The 24924-nt window shown below is 41.3% G+C and overlaps 1 protein-coding gene across 1 annotated transcript in view; it reads left to right on the top strand.

Annotated features, from left to right (window-relative positions):
* Positions 1-12475, top strand: part of GLUD1 (glutamate dehydrogenase 1) — a 29774-nt gene extending 17299 nt beyond the window's left edge. Inside the window, exons 6-13 of the mRNA XM_058840736.1 lie at positions 2622-2801; positions 4287-4424; positions 5459-5596; positions 5739-5819; positions 6607-6730; positions 7626-7717; positions 10446-10508; positions 11107-12475. Of these exons, the coding sequence (XP_058696719.1) occupies positions 2622-2801; positions 4287-4424; positions 5459-5596; positions 5739-5819; positions 6607-6730; positions 7626-7717; positions 10446-10508; positions 11107-11226 (936 nt within the window). The 3' untranslated portion in view covers positions 11227-12475. The remainder of the gene's footprint in view (positions 1-2621; positions 2802-4286; positions 4425-5458; positions 5597-5738; positions 5820-6606; positions 6731-7625; positions 7718-10445; positions 10509-11106) is intronic.
* Positions 12476-24924: the final 12449 nt, after the last annotated feature.

Below are 24924 nucleotides of genomic sequence, written 5' to 3'. Positions count from 1 at the left end.
TCTTATGATTCAATGACAACAGAAAAGAATATAACTACTGAGGATTAAAATTGAAATTATACTACCACAGCTTTGTTTTAGACTCCTTCTGTATGGTAGTATCCTATTGAAAAATAAAAAAAATGAGAGGATTCAGGAACACTTTTCTGCAAAGTTAATTTAAAAATGCAAATGGGGGGGGGGGGGGCAGAATGTTAGTTTATTTCATTTTTGTCATGTAGCTTGTTTGTACGCTCAAGAGAGAGTGGTAGCCACAGTGGAACTCCAGAGCTGTTGTGGAGAACGACTAGGTAATGGAGAAGGAAAGTGAGAATTCTGACGAGGCTATAAAAGGGGGAAAAATCCATCAAAACCAGTTTCTAGAGGAAGATGTTTCAGATAACTAGCTGGTTGGGAAATCAAGAGCAAAAAGAAAGGTGATTAAGGAATCCTAAAAAGATAAGTGCCCATGGGGGAAGAAGGGAAGGGGGCTAAGAGCAGAAAATGAGCAACAAATTAAAGAGAAACAAGCCATAATTCCAAACACAGATGGAAGCTGTGCAAGGGACTACATTCAGTGGAGTGGAAAGATAACTCTGGTGAGAGGGATCTGTTGAGATACAGACCTAATGGCTCTGTGCTTGCACACTGCACACAGCTGTGTTCAGGGAGTTTCAAGTGGGAAGGATAAATCAAACAGATAAAAACACATAAGGGAAGTTTGCTCAAAACCTACCATACAGATCCAGGAAGGCTGGAGAGACAAGGAGAACATCATTGGATGATTGGAAAGGGGTTAAGAAAGGAGCAAAAGTTGATGCCAGAACATCACCAACTAAGTTCATGAGATAATAGTGTTGATAGAGAAGTCTTTGATGCTAGCTATAAGCCATTTTTCAAGGTTCTTAGAAAAAGCCGTGCTCTTTGGTTTTCACCCAAGGTGTGTTAAAAGTTTTTGTTTATTGACTTGAAACCAAAGATTTTAGGACTTTGACATCAGATGTGGCTTTTATATGTGACTTTAGAAGACCTGGATCTGCCCTCACTTCATGCTCTGTTTTCTTGACAAACCATGCAAGTTGTTAATAAACTACTGTGTTAACTGTTCCAGAAAATCCATCTGAAGTTGCTGGATCACTGAATTATATATGGCTGAAGTTTTTTATTAAATTAATCCTTTCTGCTCTTCTGAGCTTCCTGACACAATCAACTGACTTTTGGTACACAGGAAAGGACTTTGATAAGTACATTCCTTTATATGGTGGGAAGCTGTATTTCTTCATGTATTTATAAAAATACATTTCCTCTTTTGTGAATGCATGAAGCCCAAAGCATATAAGAGAATAAAAACCTGAAAGTCCATCAAAACATCAGGCCAAGCTGTTCCACAAAAACACCCCTGCCAATCTTTGTTACAGTTGACATGCCACAAGAGGGAGCATACAGCTTACGGAGAGCAGCAAGCTGTATTTTGGGAGGCTGAATTAGGAATTCTGTAGCAAGGCCAGCATCACTTCTGTTGTTCTTAGAGAGGGTTATATGTTAACTCGCTATCGTTTTCAAACAGAAAATAGTTTTAGTCTTCATTATGGCTCTAGTCTCCTCCAGTCCTTCTGCCTCCACTTACTTTTGTCTGCTCCTTTCCTTCCTCTCACCAAGCATCCTGCACCACAGGCATGCAAATGCCTTTGGCACAAGGGATGGAGCAGAGGGAGCCTCCCAGTGAATGTGTGGCTGGTGGAATGGAAACCCATCCGGCTGCTGGCACACTCGTTTCAGTGGATTCTCTTTCATCCCTACTTTTTCACTTGTGTTGGAAGCCAAGCCACCGTGTGACTGTGCTCCCAGGGTGTGGGAGCATGGGAACTGCTGGTGACAGAAGAGGGAGGTCCAGTGTCTGGTTTGGAAGAATTTCTTTCAAGTTATTAATTTCAGTTGGAAAAATCAGCTATGGTTTTAAACAGTGCTATTTTCTCTTGGCTGACTGGCATATGGAAAACTTAATTTTATTGCCACCAAATTAAGAATAGAGGCTTGATTGTAAATGCTGCTTTTCTGAATAAAAGTAGTAAATACCCAGCTTTTCCCATATGACTTTCAAACTGCAGACTTCCTCTGAGAGCACCCTGTATTTTGACTACATTACCTTGTTTTGTAATTGCAAAATAACTGACTTTCTTGTAAAGGAACACTAAACACTGTTTAAAGATAATTAAAAGCTAGTTCAAGGGTATGTCTGAGCCCTTAAAACAATTAAGACTTCAAAAGTAATGATGTAAAGATATTACGGCTGTAAATAGGGGCTGACTTTGAGATGCATTCCTGAAAGCTTTTTGATTTGTTTGCTTGTGGATGTCACCATGATACACAGACTGAAGTTAACATACACACTTAGAGGCAGCAAAAAAATCACACACCATATCCACTACTGCATTACACATCTTTCCTGAAAGAATATTCTGAGGTGTTCACACACAGTGAGGAAGGAAATCATCTTTACAAACTAAGTGCATTTAAGCTATATCATGTCTGACTCTTACAATTTATGTTTTCCCTTATGTCTAAAGTGCACAAAACTTCTTGTTCCAGCTGTTCTTTGATTGATTAATTCCATGTCTCACGAGTCCTTTGCTGTTTTACAGGATATTAATGCACATGCATGTGTAACTGGTAAACCCATCAGCCAGGGTGGGATCCATGGACGTATATCTGCAACTGGTCGTGGTGTCTTCCATGGAATTGAAAATTTCATCAATGAAGCCTCATATATGAGCTTATTAGGAATGACTCCAGGATTTGGAGATAAAACATTTGCTGTTCAGGTAACTTTTTTCCTTGGACTGTAGGAAAAGAAGTAGTACATAGACTTTCAGTAGAGCTGTTTTTAAAACAAGCTGTAGTAGCCCTTAAAAACAGAGAGCTTTAAAACTTCCAAGTTAACCTTTATTCTCAAATTCAACATAGGTGTCCTTTATTTTGGACTGGTTTTTGTAAACTGAAATTTCAATTGCACGCCACAGGCACAAAGCCAAATCTCTGTAGTCTTTATGGTCTTATAAGCTGCAAACACCAAAATGATATACTGTTTTGGGAGTTTTTTAAACTAAGGCATAGCACACTTTTCAGTGAGCTGTGACACTGGCTTTACCTACACAAAATTTGTTGCAATGTTTTACAGTAAAATATTTAAGGAGAGGAGGAATTGAGGGTTATGTTCTTGTTCCATTATGGAATAAACAGTTGGAAAAATAGAAACTAAGACCTTATCCTAAATTTGTATGGTTGAACGTATGTTTTTGGTGTTCCTAAGACTTTGGGATTTATGTAGTTGGACTTTGAAAGCGTTTGATAGTCAGTAGTATGCATTATAATTCCTAAAATTTCAAAGAAAGGAAACTTATTCAACTTTAAACAGTATGTTACTTGGAGGGTTTGAGGAACTGATTTGTTTTGTTGTTTTCAAAAAGTGCTTGTTAGAAATAGCAGAGTAATTGTTACCTCCAGGTTGTCCTCTAGTTAACCTGTGGGCTGGAACAAACATCTTTACCCTGCACAGGCCCAGCAGCACATTTGTCTCCCTGCACTTCAGCATTTTCATGCCTGGCAGAGGACTAACCAACAGGCACTTAAGCAAAACTTAGGCTGAAAACATGGCTGTAAGAGAAGCAGAAAATTTTCGTAGGCAAATGAGCCTAGAGCATTTCAAAGAGACCTAAGGCATGACAGACTCTTCTATCAAGGTTTGCTTCTAATACATAAGTAAAAAGTATAATTGAAGCTATGTTATACAGGAATCGATTATTCAGCTTTTTTTCAGCCCAGAATTGTATGACAAGCTTTCAACATCAATCATATGACTTTTTGCTACGTGTGTTCTTTTCCTTCCAGAACATCAGCATTCTGGAAGTAAAGGAACTTAATGGCCTGGAATTAAGTCAGTAGTCATACAAAAATCCACTATCATAAAGTACATACACAGAGTGTTCCCAAGTTGATAAACATCATAGTTTTGAGAATTTCTTAGCAGCATTACCTCTTCCTTTCTATATTTCCAGTATAAAACACTTACCACAACTGTACCTTGCTGGCTACAGTGCATAAGTTCTGCAATGGTATTCAGACAAGACTCTAATGTATGTAGATTTCTTCCATCTAAACACATCATCTAATGCCAAAGTGTGTCAATAGCTAAATAGATAAATATAAATAAATAGATAAAGAACTATTTAAAACTGTATAAGTCTTAGTAGTAGTCATCATTTTAGCTGGAGGGTTCACTACTTTTCCCTTTCTCTTTCCACCTTCAGGGATTTGGTAACGTGGGCTTGCATTCTATGAGATATTTGCATCGTTTTGGTGCAAAATGCGTCGCTGTTGGAGAGTTTAATGGTTCCATCTGGAATCCTGATGGGATTGACCCAAAGGAACTAGAAGATTTCAAATTGGTATGAAACTTAGCTAAGCAAAGAAAGTTTCATTTTTGTCAGCTTTGCAAGTACACAGAATGACTGATGACTGTAGACTGGTGTTGTGATATTTAAAGCATGTTGCAAATAGTCCTTACAAAATGGCTTAGAAATGTTGATTCTTCTGACTTTCCTTCTTATCCTCAAAAGAATGCAAATGAAGGTGGTACCTTTTTTACCCTTTGACCTGACTCTCAAAATAATGTCTGTATGTGTGCAGGCTAATTACTTTGTTTTCAGAATTGGAATTATTATTATATTGCCTTTCTCCTGCCTAAGCTAGGAAGGATGTCTCAAGGAACCAGGGCAAGGAGGTTTCCTGAAGGATTCCTTACTGAGAATCACAAGCACATGGTCTTTTAAAATGTACAAAGTGTACTTCTGCTGTTTCTCACGTATTGGATGTTTTTGAAAGAACGAAAGCCTGCCTGGCAGTGTGACTTGAATGTGTAGTTCATAATGAAAACTGGATGTGGTCTTTTTATTTCAGTTTCCAAGTGAAGCAGACTTGAGGGGACATTTCACAGGCACTACAATACAATCTTCTGCTTAAACTTTCTTAGGGGCTTTTTTGATGTGTCTTCTTTTATATAGGGAATATTTGAATTTCTTTATCACCCTCTTTCTCAAAAGACTGAAGATTCTATCACTAAACAAAGGCTATCATTGTAGTACTGAATTTTAAAAACCACTTATCTTATGTGATGCAACTTATCCTGGGTGTAGCAGACTAGTGAGTCATTTCTGTTGTTTGAAATCTATTTTAAGAACTGAGAGGGACCTTTTTTTTTCAGTGTCTTTATGCATAGAGCAGTTGTGCTTCAGTCTTGGGAACTGTGTTCCTGAAGCTTTGTTGCTTGCTTTTCATGTCTAAGTAAGGATAGGAATTATGTTATGTGCTGTCCCTCTAGTACTGTTGCTTCTCCCTTTCCTCTCTCTGAAAGTCAGAAGGGAAGAAACTCGTATGAGTGCATAACACACTAAAACCGCTGTGGTTTGTTTTCTTCACACAGCAACACGGGACAATCATGGGCTTCCCTAAAGCAAAGCCACTTGAGGGCAGCATTCTGGAAACAGACTGTGACATTCTCATCCCTGCTGCCAGCGAGAAGCAGTTGACCAAGGCCAACGCACACAAGGTTAAAGCAAAAGTAAGTCAAAGAGTTCAAATGGAAATGAAAACTAGAGATGGTCTATTTAAATACTAATATTCTATAATCAGCATATATAAGCTATAAACTATATAACCCAAATCTACACCTCTGAGTTACTCTGTGCTGTGATTTCTTTCAGATTATTGCTGAAGGTGCCAATGGGCCTACAACTCCCGAAGCTGACAAAATCTTCTTGGAGAGGAATATCATGGTTATCCCTGTAAGGTTCTATCATGACCTTTGAGTTTCATTGGAACATTGAAAAATATTCAAAAGGAACATTTTTGTGAAGAGTGGCAAGATGCTAGTTATTGAAGGCTTTTATTAATGGCCATTCATTCTCTCAAGAGTGGTTTTTAAAAATTGATGTCTAGGAAGTGGGTGTCAATGTTCCTGAAGAATGATAATATTTATTAAAGACCTCATTACAACTGTAAATGACCAAAATGACCGTGATTATTAGCTGACATTTGCTCAATCAAAATGTGCGTTAAACACAGGAAGAAAGAAGAGTAAATATTTTGGCCACTTTGTAGACATGGTGAGTCTGGGTGAAGCTCTGACAGAACTGTGTACTGCAGAGTATATAGAATATGTCTAGTGATAATTTGAAAGAATAAGACCTATCCAGCTATAGTGACAATTTTTTCACAGAGAAAGGGTGTCCTGATCAAGTGATCTTGCTAGATAGATTAGCTGATCTTCAGCCTTTGCTCACTGAGATGGCCTAAGAATGCTCTAATTTTCTTAAACATTTGTGCTAAAATAGAAGTCTGTCAAGTGCATCTGAACTTGATGTGTTCTAAAGTCACAATAGAAGTAAATCAGTAGAAGTAATCCCTAAACTGAAGAAGAGGGTGTTGTCCTGTAAGAGTAAGAAGTGGATCGTCTTCTGTACTGCAGTTTAAAATGGTGCCTCATACATAATACTGCTTCCTTTTGCAGAGTATGATAGTACTGTCTTTGTCACATGGTCACAATTCAAAATATTTATTCTTCCTGTGCAGGACCTTTACCTGAATGCTGGTGGTGTAACAGTATCCTACTTTGAGTGGCTGAAAAACTTGAACCACGTCAGTTATGGCCGTTTGACTTTCAAATATGAAAGAGATTCAAACTACCACTTGCTCAGTAAGTGCTCACTTCTGCTTCCAAGCACTGTTTAATTAATGGACTGGACCAGCAAACACCAAATGTGGTAGAAATGAAAATTGAACTCTTAAATTTACCACAATTTCCCCAGAAGTCTGTAATTGCTGCTTACTAAAGAATAGAAAAGGTTTTATAGGTTAACTGACCTGTAACTCTAATGACTTAAGTTAAATGCATACTTTTTTGGTTATCTTTTAATTCTTTCCTTAGTTTTGTAAAATAGTAAAGTCAAGGCACTTAAGTAAAATATTTATTACTTCTTAATAAATGTCTTTCAGCTGTACACTTTGTATTTAGGAAGCATTCAAAGTTCAAGTGGGTGCCATTGTTCTGCACATACAACAATAAAGGATTTCTATAAAGGCCAATAATATAATAGAGACAGGCACTGGAAAAACCTGCTTGTGGCTCATAGCTCCACTTATGGTCATTCTGTGCTGCCTGCTTTCTGGGAAACAATAACAATTACATGAAGAGAGGAAGCTCAGTGGAGAAGAACTGGAGGATGTTGCTCCATTTTAAACAATACTCCCTAGAAAACCTGAGAATCTTGAGACACTGGGCTTGACAAAACATACACCTGCATAGTTTTTAATATAAACCTTTCTCATAAATCATACATTGTAAGGTGTTTCTAAGGTAGTGGAGAGTTATGGCAATTCTCACTTAAATCCTTTTCTTAACTTTGAGATTGTATAATCTCAAATGCTTTTTGTTGCTGTTTAGGAATTTCAGAATTTCAAGAACTAAGATGAAATAAATATCAATGAAAATACCAAAGCACTGCTCATGTCCTAAGGAAAAAAAAAGTCCTAAAATTTCACATTTGTTAGTCACCTTGCATCTAATTTTTTTTTTTTTTTTTTTTTTTTAGTGTCTGTCCAGGAAAGCTTGGAAAGAAAATTTGGGAAACATGGGGGAACTATTCCAGTTGTGCCTACAGCAGAATTTCAAGACAGGATATCGGTAAGTCATTGCTGCTGGGTTTTTTACTGTTAGGGGAGCTGTACTCTGATATTATAACTGAAATCTAAATGTTACCATTGTAGCTATCATGGAGCACTTCCCCAAGCAAATCATTAGTACATAATTAGCCTGATGGCCAAACAAAGAAAGCAAGCAAATGATCTGAACTGCTCCAGAATATTGGAAATAAGCTATTTTTGATTTTTTTTACTTCAGCCCATACAAAATACCTCCAGTATCGTAAAAAAGCAAATTTTAATACAGATGCATTTTGTATTTTGAAGCTCTTGTTGATATAGTTTGCCTGGTTTTCCAAAAAACTTTGAACAAGATATCACACCACAGACAGTTTGATGTTTCTGTAACTCCAGAATAACAGCTGGGTGAAAAACTTTAGCTTGTTCCTTTAAGAGTGAATCAACAGACAAAGAAATGTCAGGCAAAATTTATTGCTGTCTATTGTGTAGCAACACACGATGGGGAAATTGCCACATGAACTGATGAGTTGTGAGCTCATCCATTTGCATTTAAAAGGAAATTTGAAAGTGATGACAAAATGCAAGCGTAGAAATCTATAGTAATCAATAAGCAAATACAGCATTAGAAATTTTTCTGAATTTTTTTTTTAAATTCTTCATTTCTTTTTTCTCTTGATTCTGCTGTTGTGCTTCTTCTGCACTTTTTTTTCACTCCTGGGTTTCTCAGTCTCCTCTGAGCTGAGCTTCTTGGGGATACTACTTCACGGGGAGTCCCGCTTATTACAGTTCTCTGGGTCAGGACAAAAACTCCAAACCCTGTTAGGATCTTGTTTCTTGTGTTTATTAGGATGTTATCACAAAACTTGGCAGGTCTCTCCAGACTTTCTGCTCAAGTTCAATTCACTGCAACCTGGCTCATTTCTTTCTGATGGTACAAAATGGCCTTCTGGTTCATTTTGGCTTTGAAGGCACAAAATGGTCCTGAACTACAGTTTTTTTATCTTTATACTCATTCTTATCCAATTAACAATAGACACATATATTATTTTTCTTAATGACCCAATGACCCAGCACCTGTGTAGTGCATTGTGGCATTTTTTATCCAATCACCTACTATTCCCCAAAAACTTCTAGAAGAAGATGAAGAAGATAGAAGGAAAAGAAACAATATTCTAAATCCTTCGTCTTGTCTTCTGCTTTCTAAACTATTTTAAACTCTAAACTTTTTCACCCAGTGACTTAAGAAAACTCTAATCTATACATTCACACTTTTAGCTTTTCTATTTAACTTGAACAGTTTTTTTCATGTATCACTATGAAAAAGTGCTCATAAATTTCATGTTATATGAAAATCAGTGTTCTTCTGCATCTCAGAGCTAGGTATCAGAAACAAGGGCAAACACTCTGTGTTTCAGACTCCAACAAAAGGGTAAGACTGGCTAATGATGCTACCATATGAATTCAGAGTGTGCTGCCTTCTGAATACTGTGTGCAGGTTAAGTCTCTGCATCTTCAAACACTGGAAGTGTAGAGAAAGTTCAGAGCAAGATCACAAGGATAGATAAAAGTACAGGAGCTTCTCCAGCATGGAACACTGAACTAACCTAGGTCCTACTAGCCTGAAGGAGGCCTGAGGTGGAGACAGTGATCTGTAGAATGAGGGATATGAAAAGAGGTGGGTAAGAATAGATTGTTCACTGCAGGGAATATTGGAAGAGACTGAGATGTGTTCCAACAAAGCCAGCACAGTGAGGTGCAGAATGAAGAATAAGGAGATGGTTCCTAGAAGAGCAGTTAGCTTCAGGTGTGCAATACTCTGCCAAGGGATACATGGAAACTAAAAGCATTGGTTGGTTTGGTTTGTAAACTCAAATTCAGGAGGAGGAGGGACAAATGAGGAGGGGAAAAAAGTCCAGCAAGTTGTGGAAAACATTAAACCATGCTTCCTCAGGTATAAATCAGGGGAAGTGCATATAAACTTGGACTACAGCCAGATGATAGCAATAGACTTTAGCCTGATTCAGAATGGTGCATATTATACATGTTAGGCTACATGAGTAGCTTGTGTGATGGGTTCTCTGGCTTAAAGCAAATGCTGTAGTTCTTAAGCACAAGCCATAGAAACTGCTCTTGTACTTTCTACTTCCAGACCAAATTAGTATTTGAGGGAAAGCAAGTGTTTTGTGGAGTCAGATGTCAAATTATTAGTAACTTACAGCAATCAGGATGGTGGAACATTGAACCTGTAATGAGTCATCCTAATTCTTCAACTGCTTATTGTTCTGTGTATTTAAAGTTTTAATGGGAATAAAGATGTGGAATTGCTGAGGGCTAATATAATGTGGAGTACATAAATTTGGGATCTATGCCCTTCCTAAAACCTGTCTTCGAAAAACAATTGCAATAGGTTGTTGACTCTTGGAAACTTTTTTGTTGAATATTTACTGTGTGGTCTGAAGGCTGAAAACAGTAATTACTACATCAGTAGATAATGGTAGCAGCATGCTTCTAAAAGCTAGTCTCATAAAAGTCTTCAGTGCTTACACCTGATGTTTTAGAATTGAATTGTCCATAGCTAGCTCTTCAAGTAACACAGTAAAGGCTATTTAGATTCTTCACCCATCATTAGAAGAGTATGAGTGAGCAAGCTTCAGTAATTATGGGAATCCAACATGTCATTGGCCCCAGCACACAACTAGGACCTTTTTGTGTCTTGGATTAAACCTTCATTTTACTCTCTGTTGTTGCAGGGTGCATCTGAGAAAGATATTGTGCACTCTGGGTTGGCTTACACGATGGAACGTTCTGCCCGGGTAAATACTGCATAACCATATATACTTACTTGAAAGAAAACTCTCATGACTTTGGGACAGTTTTTTTAATAGGTTGTACAGAATTTCTTTGCAATTAAAGGAGTAGATAAATAGTACATGATTAATGGAAGTCAGAGTATGAAGCATTTCTGCTGTGTCATCATGGCCAACTTTAACTGGGTATAATAAACATTAGAGATTATTCTGGTAGAAGCTGTAGTAAGTAGAAACTTTTTAGTTGTCCTCTTGTACCTGGCTAATCTGGGACATGTACCTAAGAGTGCTTTACTTCACCATTAGCAGTTTTAGATTAATTCCTCTATGCTGTATGTTTAATTAGTGGGACAAAGGCTACTTGAAACATCTCATCTCTCCCTATCATGAAAAGTGGTAATATAGTAACCTGGGAAAGATGTTCTTCCCTTTCAGTTCTCAGTTGTAAGGGGAATTGAGAAATTTCAGAATTGATCCATAAAGGATCAGAGCTCTGATAACAATCTAGCAGCTCCTCTTACTCCTTACTTGGATCCAACAAGCAAAATTGTTGAGCTATTATGGAGAAACTTGCAGAAACTACATGTAACTTTTTCTGTTTCAGCAAATCATGCGTACTGCCATGACATACAACCTGGGTCTGGACCTGAGAACAGCTGCCTATGTCAATGCAATTGAGAAAGTCTTCAAAGTGTACAATGAGGCTGGTTTGACCTTTACATAAACAGGCCATGACCGCTCCTTGTTGTATCCCACCCCTCGCTGTTAATGTACCCTCTTCTTGAGAAAGCTTATCACAAGTTTACATGTAACCACAAAATTTTCTTTTCTTCTGATATTATAGTGGATTCTATTCTCAATTAGTTTCAGTTCCAAACTAGTCTTTTTTACAATAAAAATCCATGGATTAGGAAATTGTATACAAGTATGTATCTGAAGATAACAGTTCATCTGCACTTGTGGGGGCCATTCTGGGTGTTTCGCCTACAAAACAAAATGGTACATTTTATGTATGAAAGAGTGGTCTTGCCACCTGAGCCACTTCTCAGACTTCAGATCAGATACTGTACTATATGAGCACTTAGCTCATTATTACTTCATGCACTTTTGTTTAATGACATAATTTTGGCTTCAGCACTTTCAGTAAGGCCTTGTATGATCAATGCTGTGGCATTGTCAAAGGAAGAATGGGCCTCCAGCAGGGATTAACTTTGATAGGAGTCTAGTTTTTATTTGTAGTAAAGCTTCAGGCCTGATTCTCTTAAGGCAATATTTTTTCTTTAACTGTGCTACTGTTACAGGACTGCCTTTCCTCGCTGGTTCAAGCTAGTTTGACGATCATCATGACATTTGTAGCGCTGACAGACTAATATTTTTATAAGCTGAAACTATTGAGCAACTCTAGTTATGTTTTTAATCAAGTATCTACATAACTATTCTGACTATAGGTTGTTTCCTTTTTTTTAAGAAAGGGATATTCTGAATTTGGTAAGCAATCATACTTAGGTTTTTTGGAATTCTTTTTCAGTCTTTTCCTTTCAGAGGCTTTCTGAAAATTAAATACTGCCTCAGTGAACAACTAGAGTGAAACTGAACCCAGAAATCATTGGCCAAACCACAGAGGAGCTAGAATGCTGCTATAAACTTAATTCACTGTCTTAACACACACAGCCTTTTTTTTTTTTTTTTTTTTTTGTCATCTTGAGGTCTTGAAAGTTTTGAACATAAAGTATAACAAAATGGACCTCAACAAAATATTGGATCAAGCACAGTTTTTGAAGTGTAAGGCTTTTGTCCCTTGGAGTCCCCTTGAAGTGCCAGATGTTATTTATGTAATGAATATGAATGTTTTTTTTAAAAAGACAATTAGTCCCTCCCAGAAACTCATGCTTTTTCCTAACTACTTTGTAACTGCATGACATAACCTGGAGAGAGAGCAGTTATTAAAAAAAAGTTGACCTTTCCAAACCTACTATGCTGGTGTATTACTGTTTTCTTTTTCATGCAATAGGTTTCTGTAGCTACAATCTGCAGTTCTTCAAAGCACACATGGTCTGTTCATTACCTGACCACTACTAAGATACTGTCCCTGAATTATCTAAAGGGGCTCACTAATATGGATCTTTGTCTCTTGAGCTTGCCTGTCAGCAAGATTTTGAAGTTGCATATATTTAGTAAATCATTTCAGGTCTTTTTAGCTTGTCCTCTAAAATTTGTGTGAAGAGCTATTTAGTAGTTAGCATGGAGCAATAAACCTGTGTGAGGTATTTTAATTAGTTGCTTACTCCATCATATATGCTGGCATCTAGGGTTGTAAAACTACTACAGATTAAATAAGTGCAGCATATATATATATATATATATGTATGTATGTATCTATGTGTATATATATGTATATACACATTGATACTATTTTAAAAAAATATGAACCCTTTGAGCTTGAGAATTATTGTGATCAAGGTATGAATCTCTAAACACAAGATCTATATCATGGATCATATCCTTCAGTGCCGATTTTACATAAACCATTATAAAGTAAAACAAAATTATGACTTTAACAATTCAGCTCTGAAAAATTGTACCCAAAATGTGGGAGCTGAAAGCTCACAAAGAAACAGTTGTATTATAAAAAACTAGAAATAATCTTAAAAGCAGTGTTGCATTATCTGGCAGCAAATCCATTTAACGCAAAATTACTGTTGTTCTCCCTCCCCTGCTGAATTTCCTCTATAGCTAGTAAAGCAGCCCTAGTTTGGCTGAGCAGACTTGACAAATGGAACCCTTTCAGTGCTGGAGCATACAGAAAGCTGCCATAGAGAGCTAGCTGGGATATCTTCTACCTCCTACCTACTTGGAAGGGAAAAAAAGCCAAAGCCTGCACCATGCCTGTATTCCCTGGTTCATTAGCATCCTCTGTTCTTTTGTACACACACATTAACACTTCTTTTCTGAGGATATCTTGAAACAGAAGCAGACTTACCACCTGGCAGGATTGGACTAAACCCGGAGATGAGCCCTTATGGTTCACTGGATCTCTACTCAGCAGCTTGACTGCAGTAGTTACTGACCTCTTGTTAAACAGTCAGTGTTGGAGACATGAATCCAAGCATTTCCAAGGGTGGGTGTAACAACAACTTAAGGTATTTTCAATCAAAGAGTTGAGATCCTTGAGGAGACATGCTTGGAGGTTGACTTAAGAGCACATCAGCTGATTTGTCCTTTTTAGTTAAACACAAGAACCAAATCCTTATCAGTGATTCCAGGCTTCTTGTGATAGCCTACTCTGAAATAATCTTGTACCCATTCTGAGCATTGTTGACCTTAGTCCTAATGTGATCAGTTAAGAAAAAAAAAGAGTCCCATGTTCCTTACCACATTTTGTGCATGTTCCTTTCAACACCTAGCAACAACAGAGAGAAGAAAGTAGCACAATTTTGTACGGTTTCTATGAGTTAATGTGATTTTAGAGGTTTGAGTACAAAGCAGCTCTAGCCTTTTCCCAGCCCAAGCCACAGTTGAAGAAAGCAATCACTCTCTGGGATGCATGTTATAAATACTGGGGGTTTTTTACTAAAACTGTAATTTCAGTTAGGTGTTGGACCCTCCTTACATATAACGTACACACACACACACACAAGTCTTATCTGCCAGCTAATAACCTTATCACTGCTTGTATTCACTTACATGCCACTGGACATTTACTAAGAAACTTGCTGGCAGTGAGCCAGTCAGGACCTGAAGTTAGGTCTGAACAGAGATTTGTGACTGCTCTGAACCACACCTAGAGCAAAGCACATCCTTGCCAGGTGTTTGCAACCTCTCATTCAGCACTAATACTGCTTAGGTCCATAGTTTGTTTTGAAAGGCAGCTCAGCAAGTACTCTAAAGCTGCAAGTGAATCACATAAAGATGACAACCACGGTGCTCAGGGTCATATACCAGCTGCAAACTACTAAATTCAAAATTTTTCTAAAATGTTTCTATTATACAGAAGAGCAAGCAGAATGATAATTTTTTTATCCCAGCAAAGAACTCAGTACTACACCTGTGTTTCATTGATGACAACTGTCACCATCATGAAGAAGTGTCAAAGCAATGGAAATTCTTGCTGTGATTTCAAGATGCTGGGTAAGTAACTTCTAAATTATTGTTACTAATTGAGAAGTCTGTAGTATCAGATTCCAAGATTTCATTTTAAGTTCATATGCACAGAGGGTTCCTGGCTTTTGAGGATTTTTTCTGGTTGTTCATGAGTTACTCAGAATTACCTGGTTCTGATTCTTTCAGCTGCTGTCCCTGTGTGGGTTTGACAGGAGCCCTGCAGATGTGGTCAGTGCCTCCTCTGTGGCACAGGGTGGCTGCCTTGCCTGTCGTGCCTGTGCTGTGCTCTGCTGGCAGCAGTGCAACCTCCTGCTGCTGGCACTGGCTCTGAGTGTCACAGTGTGCTGCTCTACAGCAGTCACATACACCTCAAACATACTTGAGCCTTCCTCAGCACAGGAGCTAACTGAGATTTCACCAGTAAGATCAGAAGAACAAAGAGAGGCAGAGGTTCTTACCTTGTCTGGAGAGGACTGTTGGGTGCTCAGCTTGTGAGACTTGCACACACACACACACACACACAAACACACACACACGCAAAATCCGAATTTAGGCTCAGTGACAGAATGGGAGACCAGCTCTGAAGTGCTTGACTTTACATGCTGCCCACTTTAAGCCAGCCCTTACCCCACCAAAAAAACCAAACCCAAACCAAAAAACATATTTGCATTAGTAGCTTGGCACAGCTCTAGCTGCCTGCTTTGTGCAGTAATCCAGTCTTTCTAGACCAGTGATTGTAAATGTGTTTTTATATGTGTAACCAAAGAAATACATGCAAGCCAGACAGAGTTAAGAATTGTCTTTATTTAAGAGTATATGTAATAGAAACTTGTTTACAAAAATTTCAGTGGTGATACATTTTGATCCTTATTGTCCAAAGCTTTTGCCCCATGAAGTTGCTTGGTTTGCTACATTTTTTACAGCTTTTTCACCAGTTTCAGCAACTTTGTAGACTTCATCAAGTGCTTTTAAAAGAGAAAAAACAAAGGTAACTGTAGCATCATTGCAACACCTTTCCCTTTCCCACCAGGTGTGGGACAATGACCAAGGCAGGGTAGGGGGCCCTATCTGGGATTTCACTGTTGTGACATTTTGAAATAAACACCAACCGTACCTTTCTGACCAGCACTCTTAGCCTGTTCCGCTGCTTGCTGCACAGTCTGGTTCACCGTGTCAACTGCAGTTAGGAGAAAAAAAGTCAATTAAGCAGTCTTTACCCTTCCCCTAATTTCAATAGTCATATTTTCAAAGGGTTCCCTAAATGTTTCAGGGCTTGAAGATGAATAATTATTTCATAAGGATGGGCATCCTGATCTAGTGGTAAAGATGCTATTAGGACTCTAGTTGCAGTTCCTCACAGTATCCATATATCTTATGGTATTGATTGAAGATTATGGATGTAAATGTGGGACATCTAGACTGTCAAGAAAGCCCCTAGTAGAGAACTGGGTGCAATGAAACCTTCCTTTTACTTAGCCTGAGTACACTCTGCTGAGAGCAGTTTGATTGGTAAAGATTCTTTTGCCAACTGCATAAACTGGTGCTCACTCTCTCAACTGACATGCTGTACGAGTAGCACATCAAAAATGTAGTGATTAGTCTAATACTTTCTCTTGTATCTAAAGCAAATGTATTCTATAAGAGACCAGAGTAGTTTTAAAGGCATGGAAAAGTTCAATAGAAGAGACATACTGAAAAATGAAGAACAAGAGGAGGTACTGTCTTAAAAGCCTGCAGCCTAGAAAATAGTGGTAAATATTTGGATGATCAGCTTCCAACAGCTATGATCAGGGAAGTCTTGCTTACAAGAGTCAGAAGTTTGGGGCAAATGGCCTTGCATTGGACCTATATTTATTTTAGTGACTGTATTTATTTTATTTACCTGGCTCCAAGCACTACTTTTTAAAAAACATCATAGATGTGTTCTGCACAATAGATACTGAGGGGGTAGCTGACTGAACAAGGCATTCCTCATGGAAGTGGCAGGAGGGAGAAATGCTAAGGTGAGGAAAAACATTTAAGTGGACTGGGAGAGTCTAAAACTTCAAAGGTCTCCAGGCTTGCATTGAATGTCTCTTCAACAGTGTTTTTTTTAAGTGTCTTTTAAAAATCAGTGACCTATTTCACCTTGAGCTTGTAGGACATTTGCTACTGCTTAAAATACATGCTAATTATCACTACATGCCAGCTTTTGCGTGTTGCAGTTTTCTAATGTGAATGATGTTCACAGCTCATAAGGTGCAGCTAAAGAAAATACTTCCCGTAGAGTCTTGGGTCACAGCCAAGTTGGTGACTCCTTTTAGGACCCATGGGATAGGTGCTAATTTTAGATACTTGCAAAGCCCAGTTGTGCCACTCTGTACTTGGCAGTGGCTCACGGGACTGTGCCTTTGGGGCACGTGCAGGCACAACAGAAGTGGTTCAGAAACAAGGTAATTAGTAGTTGCAAAACCACCAGTTAGCCAGACTTTTTTCAGTTGAAATCTGATATTAATCCCCCTTTATTTTCATTTGAATGGGTGTTTAGAGGGTTCATCTAGAATCCTTCCAGTCAGTGCAGTACTAACAGTGGCGTGATGAGTTCAGCATCATGGGCTGTGTATTTAGTGCCTGACATCAGGGTATGTGCCCATTGCACAGAAGTGGCCAAAGGCAGGCCTGTGCCCCTGTGTTGTTCCAGAATCCTACTCCAGCTGGAAGAGCCATGCTGCAGTGCAGGACTTGCTGGGAAGATGTAGGGGAGGTTTCAGGCAAAGGGCTTCAGACTGATGATATCCAAAGCCCTGGTTCAGCTTCAAATGCTTGGGACACAGGAGGAAGGACTGCAGCTACTATTTATAAGCTTTGCTCTTAGAGTTTGTTGACTCCTAAACACTTCGTTCCATCAGCTGATTGAGATTAATACTCAGCTCCTCTGACAAATATCCCTTCTAAAATATCCATATTGTCTTCTAGCATAGGAAACAGTAGATGTTTCTGCAATGTTAAAGAAGTGAGGAACATCAAAAAGCTGCCACAAGATGCTCATTTCTAGGACAACTGTATGGCAAAATCAGAAAGAAATCTTCATTTGAAAAATTGATGGTTCCCTTCCAATTGCCCACATCCTGGTGTTTATCTTTCATGCTTCAGCATAAAAATAGCTGAATTAAGAATAAATCCAAATTCTTTGGAAAAGAAGATGGCTGTGGGATTGTTCATCCTTCATCTTCCTAGCAAAATGAACCAAGTCATGATAAATAAGTAGCAGGATTCCCACTTGCTTCATTGGGCACATAGCCCACAAGTAATATTTCTACAGCATTTGAAGCAAAATAACTAGTTTCAAGAGTTTACCTAAATGTCATGTAAGGAAATATGAAACAGTTTCCAGTGCTCACATACTAAGCACAAACACTTCAGGAATCTCAGCAGTGCAGGTCTCCATGTTAAAAGCTCCACTAACAATGGTTATTTAACTTCGGGGCCAGTTCAGCAAAACTCTCTGCAGGAGTGAACTTGACTCATGCCCTGAGCCCCAGCAACTGCACTTGTGCTCTCGGTGGGGTGCGTGACTGCGGTGCTGGCAGGGCTGGAGCACTGACATCAGGGCACTTAACTGCGCCTCTCTGGGCAGCACCGAGCGGATCTGAGCCCTCAGAGCTGATACTGCGCTGCTGTGGGGCTTCTATTTGTCATGGCTGGTCATATTAGGAAGCAAAGCCCTAGATAAGCAGCGTCGCCTCCGCTCTCAGCTTTCTGCTGTCCTGTCATCAATGTATCATCTAGGCACCCACGCACTATGAGCCAGAATAGGAAAAGTTGTTGGAAACCCAGTAGTTAACATCAGACCATCACTTACTATAGTGTTAGAGGGCTTGGAGATTACAGGATGTGCTGACCCCACCCTTGAGGGCAGCAGCTATGGAGTTCATGCCCCAGGGGCAGATTTGCTCCCAGCAGCAGGGGTGGGAGCAGGGAAAATTAACACCCAAGGCGCAGGAGGAAACAGCAATTTGTATTTACCTGCCACCTGTGCAGCACTTTCAGCTTGTTGCACAGCTTCCCCAGCGAGCTTCTTCCCAATCCCGAACATGGCTGTGCTCAGTCCTCTCTCCCCGGATGAGATGGGCGAGTGAATCCCTAAGTTCGGTTCTGTTACACTGTTCGGCAAAGTGCAGCTTTTTATAGACAAAGCAGGACTCCTCCCAGTAGTTAGAGGGCAAATGCAAACTGGAACAGGGAAAAGTCATGAGCCCTTGTTGGGTGATTAATATACCAGGCATAAAAGGGTGAAGAGACATTTATGTTTGTTATGCTTTCCTCCCCGGAGAGAGGGCGTGGATTCATCTGTAGAAGTTTTCCATAGCCCAGGAATGAAAGCTTTGTTTTTCCATATCGGGGAGTTGGTAAACAGTGTGCATGCCACAGCTGTCCTGACCAAAGGCTTCAGTGCCGCAGGGGGATATGCAGGCTGGCACAGCCCGTCGTGAACCGGGCACAAAAACGTTGCATTGTGAAACACTCTGCTGAAGAATTGCTTAAATCAACTCTGTCATTTCAAAACCTTACATAGAAAAGTATCCAGTTTCAGATGATTCTTGCCCACGTTCTTTTGATCCCCAGTGGGACTTAAAAATCACGGTTATAAAAAGAAATGGGAGGCACTAACCCTGCTTTCTGAAGCGTCTGATGAAATCTTTATTGTGTTAGAGAAGGCTCATAATTTTGTGGTGTGTCATAATTAATATTTTAACCTCTTATTTCCGTGGTCTGACTCAGGAGAGTAGATTTGTGTCCTTCCCCAGTGTCCCCACAGCAATCACTTTGCAGGACCCAGCACAGCCTCCAGAGTGTCAGGCATCAGCAACAGCTGGTGGTTTTCAGGCAGGCTCACTCCAGCTGCCAAAAACCCTGAGCTGCCCAGCCTTGTCCCCCCAGCTGTAGCCAATGGGATGGGATGTGCAGGATGCAGGCTGCTGAGCATATGGCCCCCACAGCACCCTGCTTCCTCTCACAGGGTGCCTTTATGTTGTCCAGCCACACAGGAGCTGACCTCACCCCAAAACACTAAGATTACTTTTTTCTGGGATCACCAGCTTTCCAGCAGAGCTACTGTTGTGTTCTTTCACACAGAACAGAGGGTTTCACTCTGTTGATCAAATAATTATTGCTGAAAACAGGGTGAAAATGCATAATCTACCTCAGAACAAAAGTTTATTTATCAAACTGTTCTTTATCCTACAGCTGCCACCACAGCAGCCGCTAGGAATGCAATCTCTTGATGCCTGGCATGGCACTCCGTGAACAACAGTTCCTCTGCAATGTCCCTTTCCAGCATTACAGTGAAAGCTCTGTTTTCTTCCCACCACTGCAATTTTTTTCCAGACTACAAAGTCCTATTTTATATCAGTTAAATAGGATATAGAGTTCCTGAGGGTAGAGAGGGGGTTCCCTTTCCCCTCTTGTCTTCTGACAGCAGGGAAAGGATTATTCTCCATATCTGAAAGCAAATTCCATCAGAATATGCTCACAAAAAAAAAAACAGAGGGAAAGTAACAATATTGTTACTAACAATATTAAGGTTGTTGACAAAGTTCAAAACAGACCTGCAACGCAAGAAAAAGAAACAAGCTCAGAAATATTTCAGATAACTCAGACCAGCATCTGACCAGTGGAAATTCTTTGCACAGCAGCCAAGCAGTAAAACGTACACACTGTTCCCAGTGACATCCTCAACTACTCACAGCCAGCCTTGTTCACAGGAAATGGCAATTTCCTAGTCCTGTTCTGCTGCTGCTCCAGTTACTGATAGCAGAGACATGTGAAGAGCAAGACTCAGAGTCAGCAACAGATTTGTGTATTTGCCGAGGTGCGTTTATATTATCACTGAGAGTACCCCTCCTCATCCTATCCTAATTCCAAAGTGAAGAATGGTTCCCACTCACACACACTCCAGTACCACAAATACAGCTTTATTTTTTTAAAGTCACATTAGCTCAGGAGCAACTTCCACGAGTGTGGACTGGTACAGCATCAGCACTGGCTTTGCAGTGAACATCAGCGCAGAAATAAAATTACAGCACCAACTCTAATTACATTACACCGATGCACTGCAGGTACATATTTAATTGTAACATGGGAGAGGAGAGAGTATGTGCCATCACAACACTCCCTACACACAGGTAAAGGTGAAGTTTGCCTCACGGAGTGAAAACACACAGCATTAAAATTCACCGCACTTTTCAAATACAAAAAGGACTTATTTTCTCTCACTACATATAGACCAAAGCCACGGGAAACCATGAGGAGGTGCAGTTCCCTGCAGGCACCAGGCCCGAGCACGTATGCATTTAGGCAGACGTTAGCTTGCACTCATTGTCAGGGTTTCTGCAATCGCAGCAGCAGTCCCGGTAACTGCATTCCCCAACTCCAGCTCCTGTAATGGAGCCCCTGCACCACAGCCGCTACTTCTGCCCTGCCGGGCTCCTCTCTGTCCCCAGCACCTCCCGAGGAGTCCGGCTCGTTCCTGCGTGAGGCTGCCGAGAGCCGGGCCCTGTGAGCAGGGCTCGTCCTGCGGGCGGCCCGGCCCAGCCCGGCCCCGCTCCCTCCCGGCCGCGCCGAGCCGGGGCCGGCCATGCATGGGCCGGCCGGACACAAGGGCTGGAGCTGCCGAGGCACAAACACAAACACTGCCTGAGCTCAGCCACCATCCCGCACGGGCAGACACACCGAGCTGCGGAGCAGAGACGAAGCCCAGCACCTTCGCCACGGGCACGGGCGGCAGGGCCCTCATCCCTCGGGCTCAAGCGCAGCCCCCACAACAGCAACACTCGCCCACCCTCGCAGCCGCCAAGCGTGCCCGGGTCCTACCTGCCCACCATGTCTGTGGTCAGCAGCTCCCCTGGGAATCCTCTCACAGCTCCTTTAAAGCCTGCCCAGCCCAAGCACAGGAGGTTTCGGAGTCAGGCCCTTATTTGCCAAACCTCATGGGGTTTTGATGAAGGGTTCATCTGTGTGATCGGTGGGGAAATGAACTTCAAATGTGAAAGGACATAAAAGGCAACTTGTCCTGTAGGCAGGAAACCCCACTGCCGCCAGGGACCTTGGGGGCAGACAGTGCTGATAGCTCCAAAAGGGAGCTAGACAACATTGTTCATAACCAGAGACTTCAAGGAGTGGCTGGGATATCCTCTCCAACATTGCTAATGCAGCAATCATGGTTACCTGGGAGGTGGTGCCAAGAGGGGCCCAGTTTGCCACATGTCCTATTGCTGCCCTCTGCTGCTGCTCCCCTTTGGGGAGGAGAGAGCCTGAGTGGGGCCACCTGACATTGTTTGAGGCCTGGTGAAATGGCATAACCCAGGCAGAGTGTGCAGCCTGCACAGCAGCTCCAACTCCAGGACAATCCCAGTGGCACATGGGCTACAGCATCCAACACACCAACAGTTTATTCATCTCCAGGTTTCTTGATATTACTTTGCCACATGACAAGAAATTACAGCTGCAAAGACAGGTTTCAGAGAGCTTGGATTCTTGATAATCTTTAGACCATTAATCACAGTATTCACCCACGAGGAGGATAAAATCTGGTAAAATCTGGTAAAATCTATGCCCTCCCCCCATGCCCCTAGCCTGTTGAGCTGTGGAGATGGGGAGGGCTGTTTGCCTCTCAGCCACCCTGGGAAGGTCTCTGGGGCATTGGAGTGGGACATGGAGCAGAGGTGCTTGGGCTTGGCAGCCCAGCCAGGCTGAAACACAAATCCCCTTTGCTCAACATTTCACAGCTTAGGCAGATGCAGGCACGCCCAGCACCAAATATAAGGAAGTTTGAGAACCGCAGTGTTAGATAACTTCACGTGTCTGGGGCTGAAGGCACAGGAGCTGCTAAGAGCTCTAGGGATGTCTGCTTTACTTTTACAGAACACCTGAAGGCTTCAGTTGGGATGGGAAGATGCAGTCCTGGGTTGGGTCATGGGTCCCTGTGTGATGCATGAGCAAGAGAGCGCCTCAAATACTTCCAGACCAAAGAGCACTGTGACTAAGGCACCTTACTTGTGGTGCAAAGTGCTTAAGTTTAGACCTGGAAACGCTTGCCAGCAAGTGACTCAGACTCACGGGTGCCCATGGCACAGCGTGCACCCTCAGGACAAAAGAGATGTGAAATACTCCAATCAGGCTCCTGAAGCAACAAGGGCATCCCTGCACTGGGGAGCAGGAGTCAGGAACTGCCTCTGGGTGCCCCCTGGCTGGATGGATAAGGTGATTTCTACTCTCTCAACTCAGTGGGTGACCTCCAGTAGTCCATCCAGCCAGGCTGTCCAGTCCCTACCCTGCCAACACTGGGCCAGAGCAGTGGGAACTGACAACTGTGTGGTTTTACTGAAGACAGCTGGAATAAGGGGGTACCAGACTGCACACCAGGAGTCAGGGCTGTGTTCCCCATGAACAAAGCAGGAGGAATAGTGTGCGTCATGCAAGGGGACAACAGGCTTTGCTGGTGAAAATACCTGCAAGTACAAATTTTTTAGTAATATTTAAGTGATTTTCAGGCAAAAAAACAAGGTGCGATGGAGAGTGGTGTATGGGTCATGATCATACACAAACACAGCATTGGTTTCTGAAATGCTGAGCCTAAAGAGCTCAGTCTCCAAAGATTTCACCGTTAGGGAGGTAACCATGAAAAGTACTAAATAATAAAGTACTATTGGGGGTTGCCCAGTAACTGAGAGTGTAATAGTCTAATGCTTTTTCTGTGAGCTTGTACTTGGGTAAATATTTAGGCTTTTAAAGCTTTAAATGACAGAAGCCGTTGCATAGGGGCACTGTGCAGAGCCCTGGACTATATTTACTCACAGATGGTCTATTACTTATAAGGTCCTGTAAAGGCTTTTCTGTTCATGCAGTCCTTGTGCAGATTGCAGACAAGGGTGGGTTCAGCAATGAGCCAGGCTCTCCTTGGACCAAATTCACAAAGATTGGCTTCCAAAAAAGCCCTCGACAATCACAGCTCTTGGTCAAGAAGTGCAAGACCGATACCTCAAACAGGCCTGGACTTCCCTATTTCATTGCAGCCAGATGGTTTTGGTCATGCTTTGGTTTTCTTTTGTAAGACACAAATTAGATTCCTACTGTAACAGGCTGGTAAGGCTTCAAAGCAAGAGAGGAAAAAAAAAAGGAAAAAAAAAAGAAAAGAAATATTGCCTAGCAATGAGAAACACCCAGAGGCCAGATAAGAGCACTTACTGTGAATAAGTGGGTATTAGTGCCTTCTGTTGACAGAGGCAGTACTAAGAGGGCATCCTGTCTGGCTGCACAGCCTCTGATTGCCCAGCAAGCAGCAATCTCAAATAAATATTTCCATCTCCTAGGCAAGAAGATTGCCCTCTTGCCTGTGTGGCAACGGCTCCGTCCCTGCACAGGCCATGGCTGGCCGGGGCTGCCTCGGAGCACCCACACAAGGTGCACACAAACCTCAGCTCAGGCGTGGCTCAGCGAGAGCAGAGCACCCTCCGGCATCTCTCGCACCTCAGGGCTCCGCTCGGCCTCGGCAGCAGCGCCCCAAGCGAGCGCTGCGGTAAAGACGCCGGGGTTTGCCCCCAGCAGATTTAACAGATGTGCAGTGGATAATGGAAACAAGACGTTTAGATGGGCACCAAACGTGTAGGAGAAAGGAGAAGGGGTGGACACCACTACTCCGTTCACCCACAGACACCACAGGGCTCCTCTGCAGTGCGGGGCTGTTGGTGTCCATCCGTCTGCCACACTGCAGAAGGGCTCAGTACTCCCCTTCTTACAGTGACCTCACAGGGCTTTGTATCAGAGAGCAAAAGTTTAGCAAGACACTGTGTGATCCTTCACTGAAAGCCTCAGCAAAATAATGAGATTAAATAACAAGACGATCTGAGTAGTGGGAATCTTACATACCTTTATTTATCTTTATCTAAAAATGCAGAGGATGGGAACAAACAAACAACTGACAAGACATATAACCCCAGCTTAAGTTTTGACTATTGGAAGAAGACTCAGTTTCATCACATGACTATTCTGGTGTCCTAATTATGAACAGTTTCACTGGCTTTGTAAATACACTCAGCAAATGTGGCAATAATCACTGAGCTGTTGTAAGAGCAGGGGAACAGCACTGCTGAAACCTTTTGAACCATGTTGACAATTGTGAGCAATGGTGCTAAAAGATGTAATTTTTCTTTGTAAAGGATGAGGGAGACCTTCTGCCTTAAAAATTTGTATTTGAAGAGAACAAAATTATCCAGATATCAAACAGCTTTCATTTTTCTACACAAAGAAGTAGCTAATAGCAGACCAAAGAGATTTATACAAG

The sequence above is a fragment of the Poecile atricapillus genome, chromosome 6 (genome assembly GCF_030490865.1).
Source record: "Poecile atricapillus isolate bPoeAtr1 chromosome 6, bPoeAtr1.hap1, whole genome shotgun sequence".
In the NCBI taxonomy this organism is placed as follows: domain Eukaryota; kingdom Metazoa; phylum Chordata; class Aves; order Passeriformes; family Paridae; genus Poecile; species Poecile atricapillus.
The sequence above is the reverse complement of the archived record's forward strand: the minus strand, read 5'-3'. Positions and strand labels throughout refer to the sequence as shown.